This window comes from Euprymna scolopes, chromosome 1 (genome assembly GCF_053919585.1).
Source record: "Euprymna scolopes isolate OS-2025 chromosome 1, ASM5391958v1, whole genome shotgun sequence".
NCBI lineage: Eukaryota > Metazoa > Mollusca > Cephalopoda > Sepiida > Sepiolidae > Euprymna > Euprymna scolopes.
Genome location: NC_136482.1, coordinates 110374173 through 110395110, shown reverse-complemented (window position 1 = coordinate 110395110; position 20938 = coordinate 110374173). Strand labels below are relative to the sequence as shown.

The 20938-nt window shown below is 31.4% G+C and overlaps 1 protein-coding gene across 14 annotated transcripts in view; it reads left to right on the top strand.

Moving 5' to 3' along the window:
- The window catches only part of LOC145263756 (huntingtin-interacting protein 1-like), a 282859-nt gene extending 262342 nt beyond the window's left edge, over window positions 1–20517 (top strand). For 7 of the 14 annotated variants that reach the window (XM_080120998.1, XM_080121027.1, XM_080120899.1 and 4 more), the window contains 2 exons: window positions 8728–8878; window positions 20026–20517. In XM_080120998.1, the coding sequence (XP_079977124.1) occupies window positions 8728–8814 (87 nt within the window). In that variant the 3' untranslated portion in view covers window positions 8815–8878; window positions 20026–20517. The remainder of the gene's footprint in view (window positions 1–8727; window positions 8879–20025) is intronic. The other 7 variants (XM_080121031.1, XM_080121033.1, XM_080121029.1 and 4 more) reach the window with 1 other exon arrangement.
- The last annotated feature ends 421 nt before the right edge of the window (window positions 20518–20938 follow it).

Genomic DNA, 20938 nt, shown 5'->3' with positions numbered 1-20938 from the left:
CTACAAAACAGGTGCTGTCAAGAATTGTACATGTCAACATACTTAAAGGAATAAATTGTAAGATGGTCAACATCTTGAAATTTGGAATATAAACCTTTGTCATTTATTTGTTTATATATATATATATATATATATATATATATATATACATACATACATACATACAAACAAAATGATACTAGTCTTACAAAGAGTAGTATCCTCATGGAAGGAGGATATGGTACTGCATGAGAATACATGAACCCCTTGTGACAGCAATATGAACACATTAATTCCTTATAAGTTAAGTTCAGAATCTAAAATATAATCTTTACATAAATTAAAGATCTTTCGTATTTTCAAATTCTACATTTTAATTTCATCATTTCTTTTCTTTTTTTTTTTTTTTTTTTTTTTGTAAATTTACTATTGTTGTTGTCAATGAATGCTACATGTTGTGGTTATTGTCACTTGGTTTAGCATGTCATGATAATATGTAGCACTCGTTGTCCTCTCTGCACAGCATGTGATTGATCTACCCTTTCACTTGGGAAATATTGTTTTATTAGGGTCAATTGGAATACTGTTGTAAACTCTCATTTTGTTTTTTCCCTAATATTGGCAATATTAACATTTCTAAAAAATCAACCTTTTCTTTTTATATATGGCAAGCTATACCTATCTGTCGCTGCACAGGATGCAGTGAAGTCATTTTAGTTTTTAATTTTTATTTATTTGCACATTTAAAAAAAAAAAAAAAAAAAAAAAAAAAAACTTTAAAAAAACAATTTCTGCAGAAAAAGAAGTAAAATTTTAGTTGTAAGGGAGACGCTTCTTTTTATATTTTCCAAATAAAATGACTTATTTCCCTTGTAATAGTTATATTTTATTTATTTATTTTAATTTTTCTGGTCATAATTTAAAAAATAATCTTCATAGAATTTCGAGTGAAACTCTTTACTTTATCCACGAGTAGCATGCTCTTGTGACCGTTTTGAATAACTCTCAATTGTGTTCTTGGTATCACTTGTACTTAAGATTAAATCTTCAACTTCCAGAAGATGTCCCTCATAACTGATTATTACTTAGTACTTATATCCATTGCTGCATGGATTAAATAAAGGGTTTTATTTGAAATTCCATACAGATTTTGAGTTTTACATAATGCACTTAAAGTAAGAACAGAATTATGATGCACCTTCAATAAATTTCCAGACATTTTTTGTACAGGCATTTAAAATTGTTGTAGATTCTTGAAAGCTCAGTATGTTATTGCTATACATTTTATGAGATGACTGACCATTTTTTATGATTTCAGGTTCAACTGAACAGCTATAGCAGGAATTAAAATACACTCTACTAAAGCCTGATTATCACAGCTGGTGAATTTCAGAAATGCATTCTGGACGTGAGGACACTTTAAAATAATGATATGCAATAAAACTCTGTTTAAAACTTGGAAAAAATATCACAGAAACGTATAGGATGCTTCAAATTGCTTTTGGACCATCTTGCATGAATTGATCATCAGTTTTTGAGTGGCATAAGAGATTCAAGGAAGGCAGGGAGTCTGAGAGATGATGAGGTGTGGAAAGATAAAGACTTTCGTGTGTCTATAGAGACAATAAGTGCGCAGTTTGATGTCAGTGTGGGAACTGTAAACACAATTATTTGCAAGGAACTGAAGGTGCTAAATATTTGCATAAAATTTGTCCCAAGGGTGCTCAGAGAAGATCAGTAAGAAAGACATTGTCATGATAGCAGAGAGATGGTCGAGCTGATCAATTCAGATGCCGCAGTTTTTGATGCTCTGGTGACCTGCGATGAAAGCTGGATTTAATGCTATTACCCAGAGACCAAGAAACAGAGTTCATAATGGAAGAATGCTGGCTCTCCTAGATCCAAGAAGGCCAGACAGAGCAAATCCACGCAGAAATTTATGACGTTCCCTTTTTTGATAACACGGGCACGATCTACATGCACTGTGTTCCCACTGGACAGACGCTTAACAAGGGATACTATGTTGAGGTTGTAAGCATCAGTTTTTAAGGGGCATAAGAGATTCAAGGAAGACAGGGAGTCTATGAGGAATGATGAGAGGTGTGGGAGAAGTAAGAAAGTCAGAACACTAGAGTTGATTGGCCAAATAAAGAATTTCATGGATAAGGACTGTTATGTGTCTACAGAGACAATAAGTCCACAGTTTGATGTCAGTATAGGACCTATACACACAATTAATTGCGAGGAACTGGAGATGTGTAAGATTTGCATGAAGTTTGCCCCAAAGGTGCTCAGAGAAGATCAGAAAGAAAAACGTTGTCATGACAGCAGGGAGACGGTCGAGCTGATCAGTTCAGATCCCACAGTTCCTCATGTTCTGGTGACTTGCGGTGAAAGCTGGATCTACTGCTATGACCCAGAAACCAAGAGACCTAGTTCCCAGTGGAAGCATGCTGACTCTCTCAGACCCAAGAAGGCCACACGGATCAAATCCACCCAAAAACTTATGATGATCCTTTTTTTTGACAGCACGGGCACGATCTACATGCACTGGGTTCCCACTGGACAGACACTTAACAAGGAATACTATGTTGAGATTGTAAGGGAGATCAGGAAGATATTCTGTTGGAAGAGGACAGCAATCTTCAAATCAGGTCAGTGGCATTTCCACCAGGACAATGCACCAGTCCACAACTCCATAAACTATTTGACCAAGATGGGCATCAAAACAGTTCCTCACTCTCCCTATAGTCCAGACTTTGCTTCCTGTGACTTTTGGTTTTCCCTAAGCTCAAGGTAAACCTTAGAGGATGTTGTTATGAGACAATTGAGGAGATGAAGGTCATTGACATGCTCACACAAGAGGACTTCCATGAAGCCTTACAGAAGTTGTTGGAACAGTACCACAAGTGCATTGCAGCCGGAGGAGTTTACTTTGAAGGGAACTATAGTTTCATGTGTGTGCTATCAATAAAAGTGTGCATACAAAAAAAGGTCTGGAAACTTATGGAAGGCATCTCGTAGAACAAATTCATTCTTGTGTAAAAATGCTTGTGCTGAAATAATTTTATTTTTAAATAGATATTTTTTTTTTGGGGGGGGGCATTAAATAATCTTAAAAAGGGTCGATATGTCATAAACAAACCACTCTTAAATATTAAAGTTGTTACCATATCTAAAGCAGAAACAGATTAGATAATTCTTTTAATTCATCTGAATGGGTAACTCTATTTTTAGATTGAATATTTTAAAGACATTATGTATTATCACAATAACTCTGTGAAAACTGGTAAATTTAGACTACAGATGCTTTATTGTGATCAACACTAAACATGTTGCCAACAAAAATCAACAGTCCACATTTGACTAAAGTTGGTCAGTCAGTTTTTATGGCAGCTGATACTGGCCAAGTCTAAACTTCGGACATCTGTATGCATTTCATGTATTTCTGACACTTAGAGCATATCTCACATACAACCCTTGAGTATCCTGCCAGTTCAGAACTGCTTATTGAGTATTCACAACTAACCTCCATATCTGAAAATTGTTCCCCTATCTGCCACCTATGGACATTGTGGATAGGAGGTAGTTGCTCCATGCCGCTGAGCATTTAATAATAAGGGATTATTTTCCACACAACCTGTATATATATCGGTTCAAAAACAAACAAAAATAATAATTCATTTTTGGTTTTAATGTATGTTTACAAATGTTTTCATATTTTAAAATAAGTTCTTACAAGATGAACCTGTTTCCATTATTTGCTGTTGATATAAAAAAAAAAAGTTTTGCTTTTATTTTAATTATGTAATTATAATTTTGTTTTTATTTTAATTATGTAATTATAATTTTGTTTTTATTTTAATTATGTAATTATAATTTTGTTTTTATTTTAATTATGTAATTATAGAACTGAAGTGCTTTCTTTAGCTTATCAGCATGACTGTTTATTTTCCTTGCGGAAATTATATTCCAACTGTTGATTTTATTTTGAACATTTTAACTGTTTCTCTCTTTCAGGTGCAAGGATTTTACGCTTAAAAATTGTCTGTTTTTCAGTCATGATTCTGGTTATAAACTTTGCTTTTCGATATCAGGTGTCCCAAAACAATGTATACAATCCCCCCTTTAAATCATCATAATCCCAATTCTGCTGCTATCTTAAGATATTGGACCATCTTAAGATATTGGCTTTTTGACCTAAAATGCACCAAACATTGATGTTATTGCTTTATTCCTTTTTTTTTTTTTTGCAAAACTCAATAATGTTCTGCAAAGCCAAAAGCAAAAAAAAAAATAATTTTCCGCTACAAAAGAACCAAACCAAACACTATGAATAAATATTTGAAGATACAAAGAATTTGAAGCCAAAATAACTGGATTTGGTATTAAATAACTCAAAAAGTGGGTACTCTTGCATGATTTGACTAAAATTCTCATGATTTCCTGTCAAGTCTAGATCGGGCGAGACCGGCAATCATCGGGGTCAGCCGAGCGTTGTTCAAATGTTGAAACGCTAATTCGACTTTAAAAAGTTTTTTTTTTTTTCTTTTTAGTAATTTTTTAATTTATGATTAGTTATTTTTAATGGTTTGTTTATTTTGAAATTTTTTTTTTTTTGTACTTCAATTTCTGGGAGTTTGCTTAGCCAATGAAAAAGCGATATGTAAATGAAAGCAGACGACATTCGAATTGGAAGAAATTGACTGAACCCCAAAAAAGCCGACAATTATATTTTCAGACTCGCCAAACAGAAAAAAAAATGACAGGCAAGGAAATAAATCTGTGCATGCTAGAAATACAAATGAAAACGCCGATGCAGACAATCTCATATTGCCAGGAAAATAAATTAGTTTCCCAAAGAATGAGGTGCACCAATTATAAACACAAATATTTACCAAAAAAAAAAAGATTGTGCGTAAAGGATGACATATTTACTTGAATTTATGTGGAGACAAAAATTTGGAAACGATCCTTTTGTCTCCATCATAAATCACATTTCCTCTATCCAATCACACCCCCTCTTTGCTGTCGATATGGCCGATCAACAGTTGACCGAAGTAAAAGATTCCTAAGGAAATATCCTAATCTCAAGAAAGTTCTTCTGCCGGCAATTAACAACCGTAAAAAAAAAAACATGTGTAATCTTCCCACCTAAAAAAAACAAAAAAAAAAAAAAACAACCTGACTGAAAAAAAAGTCTTGAAAATAAAAAAAAGAAAAGAAAAAAATATGATTAAATAAAAAAAAAAAAAAAATGTACTTACACCTAACATTTATACGGGTAAACAACCTTTTCTTGATGATAACAATATTTAAATAACTTGCTGTTGATGAATATTTTGTAAAAAAAAAAAAAAAAAAAGTACTAAAATAAATTAAATAAACATATTTGCTTTTTTCAAGGTAGGTTTTTTTTTTATTTTTTGATAATTTGTATTTTTTTTTTTCTTCGGTTTGTTTTGTTTTTTTCTTTAGTCTGCATCTGTTTATGCCGCTCGGCTGTCACCGATGATTGCCGGTCTCGCTCGATCTGGGCTTGACAGGAAATCACGAGAATTCAGGTCAAATTATGCAAGAGTACCAAAAAGGGTTGATATGCTGTAAAACAAAACAACCAAGCTGTAATTCCAATGATGAAAGTCCTTCGTATTTTCCCAGTTTAGCATATTTGAATCAAAGACTTCAAATTAAGACAGAAAAGAAACTAAAGAAAGCAAAAAAAAAAAAAAAAATTGAGAATCCAAGAGACCTCCACAAAGTTAACTAAAATAACAATTCACCAACTAGTACAAAAGATGATTATGTAATGATAATAATTATTTGATAATGATTATTTAATGATTATTTGATAATGGTTATTTAATTATTATTTGATAATGGTTATTTGATAATGGTTATTTATGATTATTTAATAATGGTTTTTAATTATGATTATTTAATTATCGCTTTCATTTATGTAACTTGTGCAATTTACTTGTTTTTATTTATAAACAAGTTTGATAGAAAAGTAAGAATACACACATTTAAAAATACTTGAAGTAAAATTTAAAAAAAAATATATGGAAAATTAACTTTTGATAAAATAAAAATAAGTACCACCAATGCTATTTACATTGTTTCAATTGCTACTTTCATGTGTGTGTGTTTTTTTTTTACAAATCTTTCAAGTTTCTTGGTTTAAACATTGTAGCCTTTATCTATATTAAATTTTTTATTTTTTTATTTTACTGTAAATAACTTTAAATGTGTGCTCTCATTTTTTTTTTTACTCCTCTGTCAAGTTTGTAAGTTAAAATCAGTAAATTGATCGATTTATAACGATTCAAAATGTGCATGCATCTTTTTGGGACATCCTCTATATGCATACACTCACGGTAACGATTAAGTATTTGACACAAAGCAATAAAGTTCATCTTGTCCTGCTGCAGGTTGGGATGAACTGCCTTTCTCCAAAGGAGGAAGTTTCTAGATAATATCAAATTTACAAACAATCCCCAGTTGCATGTTCATTCACTTTAGGTGAGATGATTTTTAACAACATTAGCTTTTGCAGTATTTTTTTTTTTTTTTGTGTCACCAACCTCTCATGTATAGTGCTTGGTATTTTCAAATGGTCAGACATCTGGTACTGACCAAGCTCAACGTTTCTTAACTGATGTGTCAACATGATTACAATCTCTATTACAATAATACTGAACAAGAAAATGTATTTCTCTTGCCATCAACATAAGATATGTATTTTGTGGGTCTGAATCCTAATTCAAACAATATTTTTTTCACAAATTTAATTATAAAAATCGTCATTTACTTATTTTAACTAGTGTTAAGACATTTAATCAGAATCAGGAATTTAAAAAATTAGAACTTTTTTAGTATCAGAATCAGAAAAATGTTAACTCCCAATGCCAAGGCCCTGTCGGTGGGGCATTAGAATACACCGACTGTCCCCCTGCAGAGGGTAAAAGTCCTTCAATGGGGGTCCTGGATATGACCTTAAACTATATCCAGTGGTGAGGCCCCAGCTTGTGGGCTTTGGGGAGTGTGGAGCCACCCTTTAATTACCATTGCTCCCAGGTCCACTCTGACCCGGAATGGTAGTACCTGTTAGAGTCCCAACTATGGGTTAAATAGAAACCAACGTGAAAACAACAAATATATTCTATTAAAAATATTTTTCTTCAAAATCTTTGGATTCGGCATTAAATAACCCAGAAAGGGTTGATATGCCGTAAAACACAACCAACCAACCAACCAACCCAATGCCAAATCTTAATTTAATTTTTTTTTTTTTTTTGTTTAAAGCTTAATTTTTTTTTTTATGTAATTTGGGACATGACATTTTTGTTCCGTGACGAGTATGTACATCATAAAAATTTTTCTTTTTTTTTTATTAAGAGTAATTCTAAATAAGTACCAAACCTTTTAAAACAAATTTCGGATCATCTAAGATTGTCACAGAGTGAATGTGGTATTTTGGTGAGTGTCTCATGTAGCGTATGTCTTTTGACAAAAGTGAATGATCATCAGTACTTCTCATCCAAAAAAATTCAGGATTCATGCCTAAGGCAAAGGAGGGACTTTATGATTGTTTTTATTTATTTTTTTAATTCTTCTGAATGTACATTTTTTTGTATAAATGAAATTCATCATTCTTGTGTAATGCTTTGGTTTGTGACATTAAAAACAAAAAACCAAAACCTGCCTGTTATTTAAAAGCTACTGTTTTGATTTTATTTGTATGAAAAGCAGTCACCATTCCCAAATATTTAAGGTTTTCGATGTTTAAACTTTGATTCAGTAAAATGATTCATGTTTTTTTTTTTTTTTGTGTGTGTGTGTGTGTGTATGAATAAAATATCAATACAAAAATATCTTTTCTGTATTTATTTCCTATGTGTTGATGTGTAAGAATACAAAAAGTCTTTTGAAAAAAATAAACGAATGTGCACACTGAGGAAGACCAAAGAATCGGTAAAAAATTATGTGCTTTTGAAAGAAACATTTTCGTTTTTTTCCAAAAGATTTTTTTATATCAAAACGCATCAACGCATAGGAAATAAATACAGAAAAGATAAACATTCATATATTTTTCGTATTGATATTTTATCCATACATATTTATATATATATTAAAAGGAATACATGTGGATACAATAAATATATATATATATATATATATATATATATGCTACACAATGCAAAAGCATAAATGAATTTATTTAATTCATGCACAAATATTATTCATAATATTTAACCTGTTTATATTTTTGTTTTAAGTATAAGTAAAAATTGAAATCATATGAATACTTTCTTTCCACCTCATGACCTACCATATTTCCTGCCACAGAGGACACATTCTTTTTGTTTTTTGGGTTTTTTTTCTTAAAAAAAATAAATAAACATGCCTAAAAGACTTTGTGCATTTTTATAATGCTAAGGTAATTTTGCACACGACCATAACAGAAATTTGATTATATACAATGCTGCTAAAAAGAAAGTCCGCACTTGTCATCTTTTCAAAAACCACAAATTGTAACTGTTTAAACAACCTATATCTCATTTGGTTCACCTTTTATTCCCTTATAATTTTACATCATGATGCATCTAAGTATACAATTTTGACTAGTTGAGCCTGATGTCTTATGTGGTTGGAGAAATATGGTAATTACTTCATCCTTTTGGACAAAGCTATCTTTTTTGTTTTGTTGTTTTTTTTTTTTTTTTCTTCACTTTCATTGCGCTTCAGTGGCTCAAGTTGTGTGCGGGTGATGATTCAAGTGTCACGGAGAAGTCCGACTGTCAACCGACCACCAAGTTGTCAGACTCACACTAATAGATCTGTGCAACCTTTGCACTGCTACTACCTCTATATCTCTAACTACGTTCTATGCTGTGTGGTAAGTAGGGTGGTTACCCTACCTGTCCCAGCCTCCTTTGTCAGCAACTTTAGTGCTTGATTTGATTGATGGACTGGAGTTATGGGACCTGGCATTCATATTGTTGTTCTTGCAGGGAGTTTCCCCCTACTGACTCTTCGTTCAGTTTTTTTTTTTTTTTGTTCTTGTCCAGGATTCCCTCTATATTAAAAAACAAAAACAAAAATGAATAAAAAATCTGTATGATGTATGTACCTGCGATGAAACAAAAATTGTCATTTTCTACAAATCACATGAATTGATCAAGTGGTCTTATTTTTTAATAAGAAAAATGAAATTTTATGAGTCACCGAGAAGCAACTGAAAACAATCTCAATAAAAGCAGGGAGATAACTCAACAATAATTCAAACTTGCAAGATCTTTTGTTTAAATGCCTATGAATTTATCACTTGAAATTTATTTTTCTTTATAAAATTAAAACATGATCAATTTGCACTATTCGGTGGGGGGGGGATATGATAGTTTCGTTTTGTCACAGATGTATACATTATGCAGATTTTTTTTTTTTTAGTATAGAGCAATTATGGACAAGAACCAGTTTTTGTTTTGGTTTTTATTTCTTTTATTTATTTTTCCTATTTAGAAAAAAAAATTCTTTTTCATGGAATGCTGTACTGCAAGTCTTATTGGCTTGTTGACCCTTCAGGTTGTCATTGTTTTCTCTTCATATTATAAGTATTTTCTGAACCCATCATTCCTTTTGTTACTTACTGCTGCTTCCTACAGCCTGTATCTATCTTACTTTGAACATTCCTTTTCCTCTGACGCCCTCCCCCACTTTCTTTTCTCTATCTCTCATTTAAGTGCAAACTCTTGCAACTGTTTCAGTATAACAGAAAAAAAAGAAAGTCATCAGCATTCGACTGCTTAACCTAGTTTCAGTGTTGTTTTTCAAACATTTACTAGTAAGAAAGTAAATGTTATCTGACCCCAAATGTTCTTTTCCATGTAGAACTATTAGATCTTTTATATATAGTACTGCCAAAAAGAAAGTCTGCACTTGTCATTTTTTTTTAAAAATTGCAAATTTAAGCTAAATTGAATGTAACTGTTTAAACAAACTATGCCTCATTTGATTCCCCTTTTATTCCTTTATGATTTTATCTGTTCATATTTGACTTTTAATTGAAATATCCTAGTATTTACTTCAATTTAAAAAAATTAGCTTCAAATCGAGAAGGAAAAAAAAAAAAAAAAACGAGCTTAAAACCAGCATAAAACATCCACCTTTTAGGCAACAAAGTATCTCTAATCGTAATTGTTATTGTTCCTAGGTTATACAACATAACATTGTCCATATACCTCAAGTCTCTCTTAGTGATTGTCAAGAGTTCATTAATCTCCACCTTTTTGGTTTATCCAATTGAGAAATCGAACACAGATTAAAATGCAATGAGAAAACTGTACAAATGACTGTGCAAAGCACCAAAACACTGGCAGTGTTTGTGATGTCCCTAAATCTGGTTGTCCTAGAGTTACTTTTTATAGAGAAGACAATGCTATCAACATCTACAACCTTAGAAACAGGTTTGAAACGACTCCCCAAATCCAACAACAGTGTAATCTTGTTAAAAAGTTGTCCTTCTACAGTTAAGAACAGATTGAAGGAATTTAATTTGCCAGACTGTGTTCCAAGACATCAGCCAATGATTTCTGTAAAGAATAGAAAGCATTGTCTGGACTTCGTTAGATGCAATGAAAATCATGACTCTTCATATTGGTCGAAAGTGATTTTTAGCAATGAAAGCAAGTTCAATAGGCTAAGCAGTGATGGTAGGCAATACGCCCGTCGAAGAAAGGACAAAGAATTTAATCATAGGTGCACAGTTTCAACGCTCCAAGGTGGTCGAAGTTCAGTTTTGGTGTGAGGTTTTATTAGTGCCAATGGTCGAAGGCCTATAGGTCACTTGAAAGTTCAAATTAATTTAACCAACTACAATAATATGTTGACTGAGTATTTTCTACCCTATTTTGGGTGGAATTTGGATGATAATCTCATCTCCATGCAGGATAATGCTCCCATTCACACAGCTGACAACATCAAGAGGTTCCTTAAAGAGCATGATATTCTGTGTTTAGATTGGCCTGCACAATCTCCAGACCTCAATCCTATCAAAAATATATGGCATTATATCAAGCAACAGCTAAGCAATGATAAAATTTTAAATCTGGAAGAACTTTGGACAAAAATTAAAGAGAAGTGGAATGTCCTTTCATCGGAGTTTTGCTGCAGACTAATTCAAGAGAATGGTCCAAAATTTGCAGCCTGTCAAATTGCAGAAGGGCTATGCTACTAACGATTAACTAGTTCATGGTGTTCTTGTTGTATTTGTGTTGCATTAATGTTTTAAAAGTACATTTAAATAACAATTTTCCATTGTGTTGAGTTTCTTTTTGCCTGGATTTGAAGTTAAATTTTTAAATTGATGTGAACACTAGGATATTTCAATTAAAAGTCAAATATGAACAGGTAAAATTATAGAGGAATAAAAGGCGAATCAGATGAAGTGTAGGTTGTTTAAACAGTTACATTCAATTTAGCTTAAATTTGCAGTTTTTATTGTTTTTGTTTTTTTTAATGACAAGTGCGGACTTTCTTTTTGGCAGCACTGTATATATGTACACTTTTTTTTAATTTGTATCTTAGTAAAAGTGGATTTGTTATAAATCTTTGACAGTCTGAATATTGTTACTTATTATGACTACATATACATCAGGAAGGGGGGGGTTAAAACAAAGTTAAACTGAATAATATATTCAGAAATATCTGCCTAATTTTCTATTAAATTCTTGGCTTCATTTCTAAATTTAAATTCTATTTTCCTTCAGTGTTTCATTGTTTTCTATATTAAATTTATATTTTCTATATCATATTTTCTATATCTCAATATATTTTGAAATTCTTTTTTTTAATCTCATATTTTGCACATTTGCACCTATTTATTTTGTTTGTAATGTTTCACATTTTTCAGTCATCTTTCTATTATAACATAGGCATTTATTTGAACGGCACTCTTTTGCCAGATGAATGTTTCAAATATAATGGATATTTTATGTTTGTATACTTGCAACTAAAATCTCTGAATATTATTTAAAAAAGAACATAGTGTTAAATAACACTTGTCATGTTGGGATGATTAATCGGAATTGGAATCGGAAAAATTTTAGCTTTATTTCTAATTCCAAAAAACGATTCTTTTCATTTTTTTTTTCTTGATACGAAAAAAAAAATGGAACAAACATTTTTTTGAATGAGTGAAGGTACAGAATAAAAGCACTTTCTGCCCTCTTCATGTTAAGAATATTTCTTTGATAAAAACATTATTATTTAGAAACTCGTCCTTAACATGTAAAGTTTGTAGGTTTGTGAAGTCTTCTGTTCTTAAACCATCTTATTCCATGTATTAATGGTCAACTATTTTTAATTTTTTTATGAAAAAATTCAGATAACTTTTTTTTTTTTTGCATTAATGATGAACAAGTCAACTTTGTTTAAAAATTAAATAAATTTTTGTCTCAATTTGAAATTTGTAAAAAGCAACAAATCTGTTAAATAAGTAAGTTAGTTCTCTCCCACTGCAAGAAAATAGACACCAGGGTCAGAAGTGTGATTGAGAAGTTAGCACCCCTGAAGAGGGCACTTTGACCTGCAAAAAGTGCCTCGACAGCCCCGTCGCACTCTCCAGTAAAGGCGCCTCAGGTGATTAACAATAAGCTAACCCCTCCTCAAAGAGAGAAGGTAAAAGGTAGACCTTCTAGAACTGCACAGAACTAAATTCTCATGACAAAATCAACAGGGACCAGATCATTACAGGAATGGTCTAATCTGTTGATATGGAGGCGGGGGGGAGTAAAAAATCCCTTGCCAAGTTGTAATGAAAATTAAGAATTTAGAACAGAATTGGTAATTGTATCGGAATTGGAGACAAATTGTATATACTAGTGCAGTTAAATACAATGATCTATGTTGTTTTATCAAATATATAATAAATCTTATTCCATTACTGAGTCTTTTCTACATCAGATGTGGATTGCCTGTTACCTATGGCCATATGAAATGATTTTCTGAATGAAATTTTGTTTATCATGGAAAAAGTCACTCAGCAGTAACAGAATTGACCAAAGGTTTTACAACTAGATGCCATCCTAACACCAACCTGTTGATGTTAGGGATGACCTTTGCTGAATCCGTTCAATCTGTTGATTCATCCAAAGCTATTGAATAAAATACATTTTCTTTTTGGATTATGTTTATCAGCTGCTCTTTTACATCACACGCCAATTCATGTTGTCAATCTGTATTAGGCCTTCTTGAAGGAAGCACTTCATCCGGTACTATACTTTTTACCACTTCTAAAATACGTTCCTTTACGAGTTCTGTATTGCTGAATGGCTTGCCTTCTCCCCCCCCCCCCCCCAAGCAAATAAGCAACTTTAATAGCGGGCTTCAGTTGTCTCATTCCATTGTTGTAACACAGAATGGAAAATTTGTCTTTGATTTTGTTTTCCATCTTTCAATTTCTGCAGTTCTATCTTTCAAGACTCACCTTCTAATTTGACATATTTATTGCCTTCATGAAGAACATAATGTAGCTGTGCATTGAACTTCTTAACCATTGCAAACACGTTATCACAAAGCAAGTAAGACGTTTTACCTCCACTACTCCCTAAAAAAATATTGCAATTTCCATTTTTCATTGAAAATTCTATTTTCTTCTTTCAAAGTTCTTTTCAATTTCTTCGACATATTTATGGGCTGAAAATAGTTTTTTTATTCTGAAATGTAAAGCAATAAATAAATAAAAAAAATAATGAATCAGTGAGGCCTGCCACACATAGAATCAGGGAAAATGATCTCAAATAAGACACTAAACCTGCATCCAAAACAATTTTCTTGGTTTTGAATTTGCAAAATTGTCACCAGCATTCAAGACCAAATGTCATAGAATTGTTATTTTTAAGCACCTGACAGCATTTCGTTTTTCACCCGTCCACATATCCATCTGTTTCTGTCTGTCTTTTTTCGACAACTTTAATCTTACCCGTAGGCTTTGTGTAGTCACCTTTAGTGATAATGGTATTTGATACTTGATTCTTTGTATTCTTTGTAACAATACTTTTCAGATGACTTCAGTGAAAGTGAGTTTTCATAAAAAAGCTTTTACATTGTCCAGAGGCATCAGTGTTTTAAAAACACTTTTTTTTTTCTTTTTTTTTTGTAATAAGTACTATTTTTATTTGATGCCAGATATCAATGGTTTTTAATAAAGATAAGGACAATTGCTAAAGTCATAAAATTCTAAGGACACGGTTTCGGATGTTCACCGATGGTGTTTTATGTAAACACATATTGTCTAGTACAGTGTACAGCTGGCTTTAGCAGAGTATCAATAAATTCGCCCAGTGTCACTAAAAGTGGGTCATAGTGATAAAAAGTAGTCACAAACCAACGCATGCTCTGTTGAATGTATGCTTTTAAAATGGCCTATAGCTAAGACTTACAGTCTCACAAGACAACACACTATAAACTTATTTAGTTTGGTCATGACTACACTAAACTGAGTAAGTGTCACCTTCAGTAATATGAAGCACAAATCACAGCTATGAAGTACGCGAAATAGGAACTGTACATCTATCATGCTGGAAGTCAATCACTCCCTGCTACGGTGTACCAACAAAGAAATATTGCCTTTATATGCCTGCTGCCGCAAGCTTAAATTTATTAGGTTTATAGAAAAAGACTTTCACGTTTGGAAGTAACAACAATGAATACAGTTATTTCTGTGTGTGTGTATGTGTGTGTGTGTGTGTGCTAAATTTATGTATTATTATTATAAAAAAAAGTAATAATTTTATTTTTTCAAAGATAGATATTAATATTGATGCCAAAAGCCACAGAAGGCCGCACTTTGTGACCCATAAGGCCACAGATTCTCCATCCCTGGTTTATCTTCAAGAATGAATTGTCATTTTTGTCCGAGATTACATCTTGCTTATTTAGAGTTGTCCAACTGAAAGGTGTTCCCCAATTCATCACCCAGGGATCCAATTAGGGTTGATCCACACCATAATAAAGTTAAAACCTATTTTAATTAACTGTGAAATAAATGTGGGTCTCGTTAGTATTTTCGTACTCTGAAAAAAAAAAAAAATGTCTCACCTCACATGTAGCTAAAAATGTTTTTCAGTTAACTCATTTGTTCTTTTCATATGCAGACCTGTGGCGCAACAGATAAAGGTGTTGAGTATCAGCATTCTTTCAGAGGTCAAAGACTCAATCTTTACTAAGAATAAAATAAAAATTATTTAACACTTCTACTTGATCATGTTTGCTGATGAAACAAGAACAATCTCCCCAGATGGATTAAATAATGGGTTGATTCAGAATTCTATATACATTTTCTAGTTCACTATGAAAAATTTTTGAGTTATAAAAGATACAACTGAAAATGATCGGAGGTTACAGGAGCCAAAACGTTGTGAAAAGAACAACGAAAATGAGGCATCGATGAAATAATCCAAAGCATCATCTAAAAAATTCCAACATGAATTTATTTAAATAAAATAATTTTAAATATCACAATTTGATATTCGTTTTTGGCAAAAGAAATTTTATATTGTGTTTTAAAGTTTTTTTTGTTTTTTTTAAGATTTGTCTCTTAGCATTTCTCCCAATTTTTTTTGTTTCATTTCTATATAGACATCACATTCCTTTCCTACTGTTGTCACTTTTTAATAATTCACGACTCTGTTATTCAACACTTTTAGAGAAAACATTGTCTTCTTGATTGGTCTTTGTTGTCGCTAAAAATGTTTTTGTTTTTTTTTAGATTTCCATTTTTTTTTATTTTTTTATTTGCATCTGTTATTTGCACTTTATTCAAAAATATATTTTAAAATAATTATATTTGTTTTTTTAATTTTTGCATGCAGCCTTTTTTAAGAGTTAACTATAACTTTAGCCGAACCCTAGAAAATGCCACTCAACACAACCTAGTATTGCATAAAAACATACGTGTCTGCAAGGACCTGTGGTGTAGTGGATAAAGTAAATGGCTGACAGAATGAGAACATACTACCCCCATGGATTAAATAAAGGGATTCCTTCAAAATTCTGTACAGATTCCCAAGTTCGACAAGATACACATGTGAAGTTTGGAGGTTACAGTGACTTAAACATTCAGAAAAAAAAACGTTAAAAAAATCATTGTCAGCTTAGATTATTTTGTTTGCATATGTGTAAACTACAGGTAGACAACTTTTATATTTTGAGTTAAAATGAGTTATCCCCCTTGCTGATTTTTATTTCAGGTGATTATTTAAGTGGTTCTTACTAAGTAAATTTTAAAATAAATTGTAACCAATTACATTAATATGTTGCCAATAACATGGTATAACAGTAACAAATGAAAATTTGCCAGTCAGAAGCAAAGTTTGATTTGTCAGATTTAATGCTATTTGGGTTTGACTTAAAAAGTCTGACAAGAATGAATTTTGTTCTATATAGCCAATTATTAATAGTTTCAAAATTTAAAAAAGTGAATTGAAAATGTTTTAATTAAAATGGTTTCAGTCAATTTCTTTGTAGTAACTCATTCAAAAATGTCCAACGCAAGAGTTCTGGGGGAAAAAAGAATGTTAAATGCATGATAGAAACAACAACTATTTCATTTAATATTCAATAGAAATAGGAATTTCCTTCCACACAGTTTTTGGTGGTCTTATTGTCATCCGACATGAATGTTCTATCAAGAATAATCAGTATCATCCCATGTTTGATAAAGAAACGGATAATAAAATCAAACGGTGTTTATTGAAACTGTGACTGAGATGGCACGTGCTCCCAGAAGAGTAGCTGGAACTCACTATGAAAGCAAGTGAGCAATAAAAGATATTGTTGCTCGGGGGGAAAATAGCTTATATTATAATCTTGTGCTCTTGTATGTTTCATCGGTTGTATTCACTAGTGGAATATTTTACCTTTCTGTCCCCAAATAATGTTGGGTTATCGGGAGAGGTTGGTGGGGATTATTTTGGCAGCTTTTCTCCGCATATCCGGGTCCCCTCTCACTGATATGAGGCTACATTATCTGAACTGTATTTCAATCATCAACTCAAGCAACGGTTCAATAAAATCCAAGAAAATTAAAAACGTTTATTAAAACTGGAACATACTACAAATGAAATAATAATAATGTATCCAGTATGAAATACTAAAAAAATACCGTTCATAATTATCTTTGCTATCAAGTGGGTAAAAAAAAAAAAAAAAAGGTATAAGAAGAACACAAGAATAATTTGAATGGTGAACTGATTTGACAGGACAAGTCGATCAGCCACTTAAGGGCTGGCCGCTTGAAGATAGTCATTAACTCTTATCCTCGAGTGGCTTATTAATAAATAAAAGTAAATGAATAATCATTGTAGATTAGCTTGTAGTGTTTCCTTATTTGCTAAAACTAATATTGATTTCAGTTGATTTTTTATTGTCTTGGCTGTTTCCAGTTTAGTTTCGCATAAGATTTTGCCCTCCTTGTTATGCTCTCTTTCATTCCCCCATTTATTCTCAAGTTACTAGAAAGCATGATTTGTTGTTATTATTAGACCAATTTTTGACTATTGTACAGTATAGTTAACAAGAAAAAAGTGTTGAAAAAAAAGAAATAATTTATACCAAATGCAAGAAAATTTACTTTTCTATCTACCTATATTAGTTTCACCTGTATTTACTGATTTTAAGATTTACTTGTCTGTGAATTTATCTATTGGTCGCGTCATATTCCAAAATAGTGGCAGATTTGTTTCAAAACTGCTTGATAATTTCAAGCTTAAAGATAAAAATTAAAATAAAGCTTACCTTAATTTTACTGACAGCCACCACAAATGTAGACTTACGTTTTCAGTAAGCCTAAAATTAGCAAGTGTTAAATCTGCAACCATCTTGGAATATAATTCGAATGATGGATCAAAAGTGTCAATAACAAATTCATAGATAAATCTTACAATCAGTATCTGTATGTGAAACTTGTATAAGTAGATAGAATAGTAAAGTTTCTTGCATTTGGTATAAGTTATTCATTGTTTGTTTGTTTTTGTCTTTTTTTACTATACTGCACAATCGCCTCATTTTTTTTTTTTATTACTTTATTTTTCTTCAATATTTCTGTGTATTTTCTTCTCTTCAACATTTGTTTAAACAAAGAATTTCTTCTTTTAATGTTTCCTCGTCTTTCTGAAGACAATTCTTTAAATTGGTCAAAGGTTTTTATTTACTGGTCCATGAAAAGAAACTTACGGTCCTCTTCTTGCTTAAATCTAAATTTGCTTTTCAAGTTTTCTTTTAAAAACTTTTTTCGCTGTGTTTGTTGAAATAAACTAGTAATTGGAAGCTTTTTGTCTGTTTAATTTTTGCTTTTAAAATGACAAATTTTGATTAAAACCATGCATTTTCATTCATTCAGAAAATGAAAATACATCACTCTTTGTAAACAATATGCCATCTGCAATTCTATGAAGAATTGGCTTCTCTTTCTTTCTTCGTTTTTAAAAATTAAAAAAAAAAAAATCTTGTTCTCTGCCACCTTTCTAAAATATGTTGATGTAATTACATAAAAAAAAAAACTCATCTCCGGTGATTATTCATTACCATTTTTTAATGCAAAAAATATTTGTTTGAAGGTGTATAGGCAGTAGAGGTTTACACTTGAATATCAGCAGCTGACCACAATATGATTGTTTTTAAGTCCAATATTAACAAATTGTTCTCAAATTGATCATTTAAATAATCGAATTCTGACCATTTTAGCAATCATTTTCAAGCATCACCAACTGACAATCTCTTTAACCGTCACCCTAAGTGGCCATTGAACCTTGATAAGCAGTTACTCATTAGTAAAGCCTTGCCCGTTCGCAAAAACAATAACCAGTTATGTTTCCCTAAATGAAATGCTTTAAAAATTAAAAATCTTGAATGTTGTAAATACATAAATATTTTACATATAAGTAATAATTAGAATATAGTATATATTTTTTTCTGACAATACGTTGTGGAAATCTTTAAAATAATTTACAAAATAAGAACACTTTGAAAAATGGCAGTGAATCACCACACTGATTGTCGACAAGTTGATTATGTCCCAACTGCATTTTTTTGCTAATCTGTCAACTTAAAGTTTCTTCCATACATCTTCTTACAGTGAAGTCTTTGATGGTTCAGGCATACAACTAGTTGCCCAGATAGGAGTTTAATTTTTGACATAATCTTTTTTTTTTTACTTCTGCACAAACAGAGGACGTGTATGACAACCAATCAAGGAAGGCCTTGTCTGAGCTCTTAGGTTCACAAGTAATTGGTCTTCGACAGTGGAATCACAAATGATTAACGATTTTGTATGAGTTTGCGCAGGGATGCCGTGCACGGGTCACCATCATTCAGGATGTGATGCAGGCCACAGAAGAAGCTGATTCCACCTGATCGGGGTGAATACCATTGCAAAAAATAGTAGTTAATTAATAAAATGTCCTTTATCAAAACCAATATACAAATGCCAGAAAGTTTCATTAGGTATCCTGTTGGTTTGGTAACACAATTGGCGTGAATGCCATTGCAACAACATTGGTACATTTAGAGATATATTTGTAGCAATAAAAATTTCTTCTATAAAAAAAGTGCATATTCAATCTAAAAAGGAAAATTAAAAAATCGAAATTATGAGGATGCCCAATTAATATTTTTTAAATTGCTATAAATTTTGGTGCTTATGCATTTATTGTGCTTTGCTATTTTTTTAATAGTATTTTCAAGTTTTACTATGTTTTTTTTTTATTATTAAATTGTTAGGTGTAAGTACACAATAGTGTTTCCATGTTAAGAATAATTTTCTGAATAATGTTATTTTAGCATGGTACAATAAGTGCATAAGTATCTAAAATTTATAATTTGTATTTTTAAACGTATCAATTATTTTAATTTGGACATTGTTGGAAGAAGTGATCATTCTATCTGCCTATACGCATTTTATTTTTTTTGTTTCCTTCACTTGCATTCGTTTGGTTCTTTGTCTTTTCTCTAACTTTTTTTTTCTTTATCTTTTCTCTTTTATTGCAGAATGCCAAAAGCTGAAATCACGCCAATTATGTAAAGCAGATGCAGATTAATGCTGCCATGTATGTGTGTGTACGTCTGGACTCCAAGTGATGTCCACCAATCCATGTACTTCTCAACAGACACCAAAGCCACTATAAACTCTTTTGTACAGTAGGTGTGGTCACCCCAGTAGAAGCAGAAACAAAGGATACTACAAATCAAAAACAAGGACTACAACTATTTCTACTACTACTACTACTACTACTACTCCTATTATCACCACCATGTTAATTGTAATTATTCAAAGAATGAAAGACTTTTCTTTTTTCTTTCTTTTGTTTTCCAAAAAAATGAACAATGATATGATAGCTACCTTTTCATACCCCCCCCCCCACCCACCTTGAACAGCTATATTTACCCTAAATTTCAGACTGAGAGCTCTGGACAATAAAAACTCTCTTTTCTCAACCAAAAAGAAAGAAAAAGAAAAAATAATAAACATTTATAATTTTATTTATTCACTTATTTTTTAATTTTATTTTCATTTCCATCAGGTTTGCAAGAATGCTGTATATATGATTTTTAATATCACAGTTTTAATCTAGAAAAATTGCGTAGTAGATTTCAAGCGAGTCTAAAACTAAGATATAACAGTAGATTGTATGTGCGTAGAAAAAGTTAACATTTCTATTTTTCATTTGATATTGAGAGCATTCTCAACTGATAACAATTGTGACATCAACAGAATTGGTACCATTTAACTTGGTGAAACTGTATTTCTTTTTTTATATATAAAAGGAAATGAAAAATGTTTTAATGATAAGTATTAAGTGAATATTTCATATTTACATGAGTATAAATGGTAATCTTGCAGTATAGTTAATAGTAAAAAAATTGAAGAAAAAGTTATATACAACAAATATTTTTTTTTCTC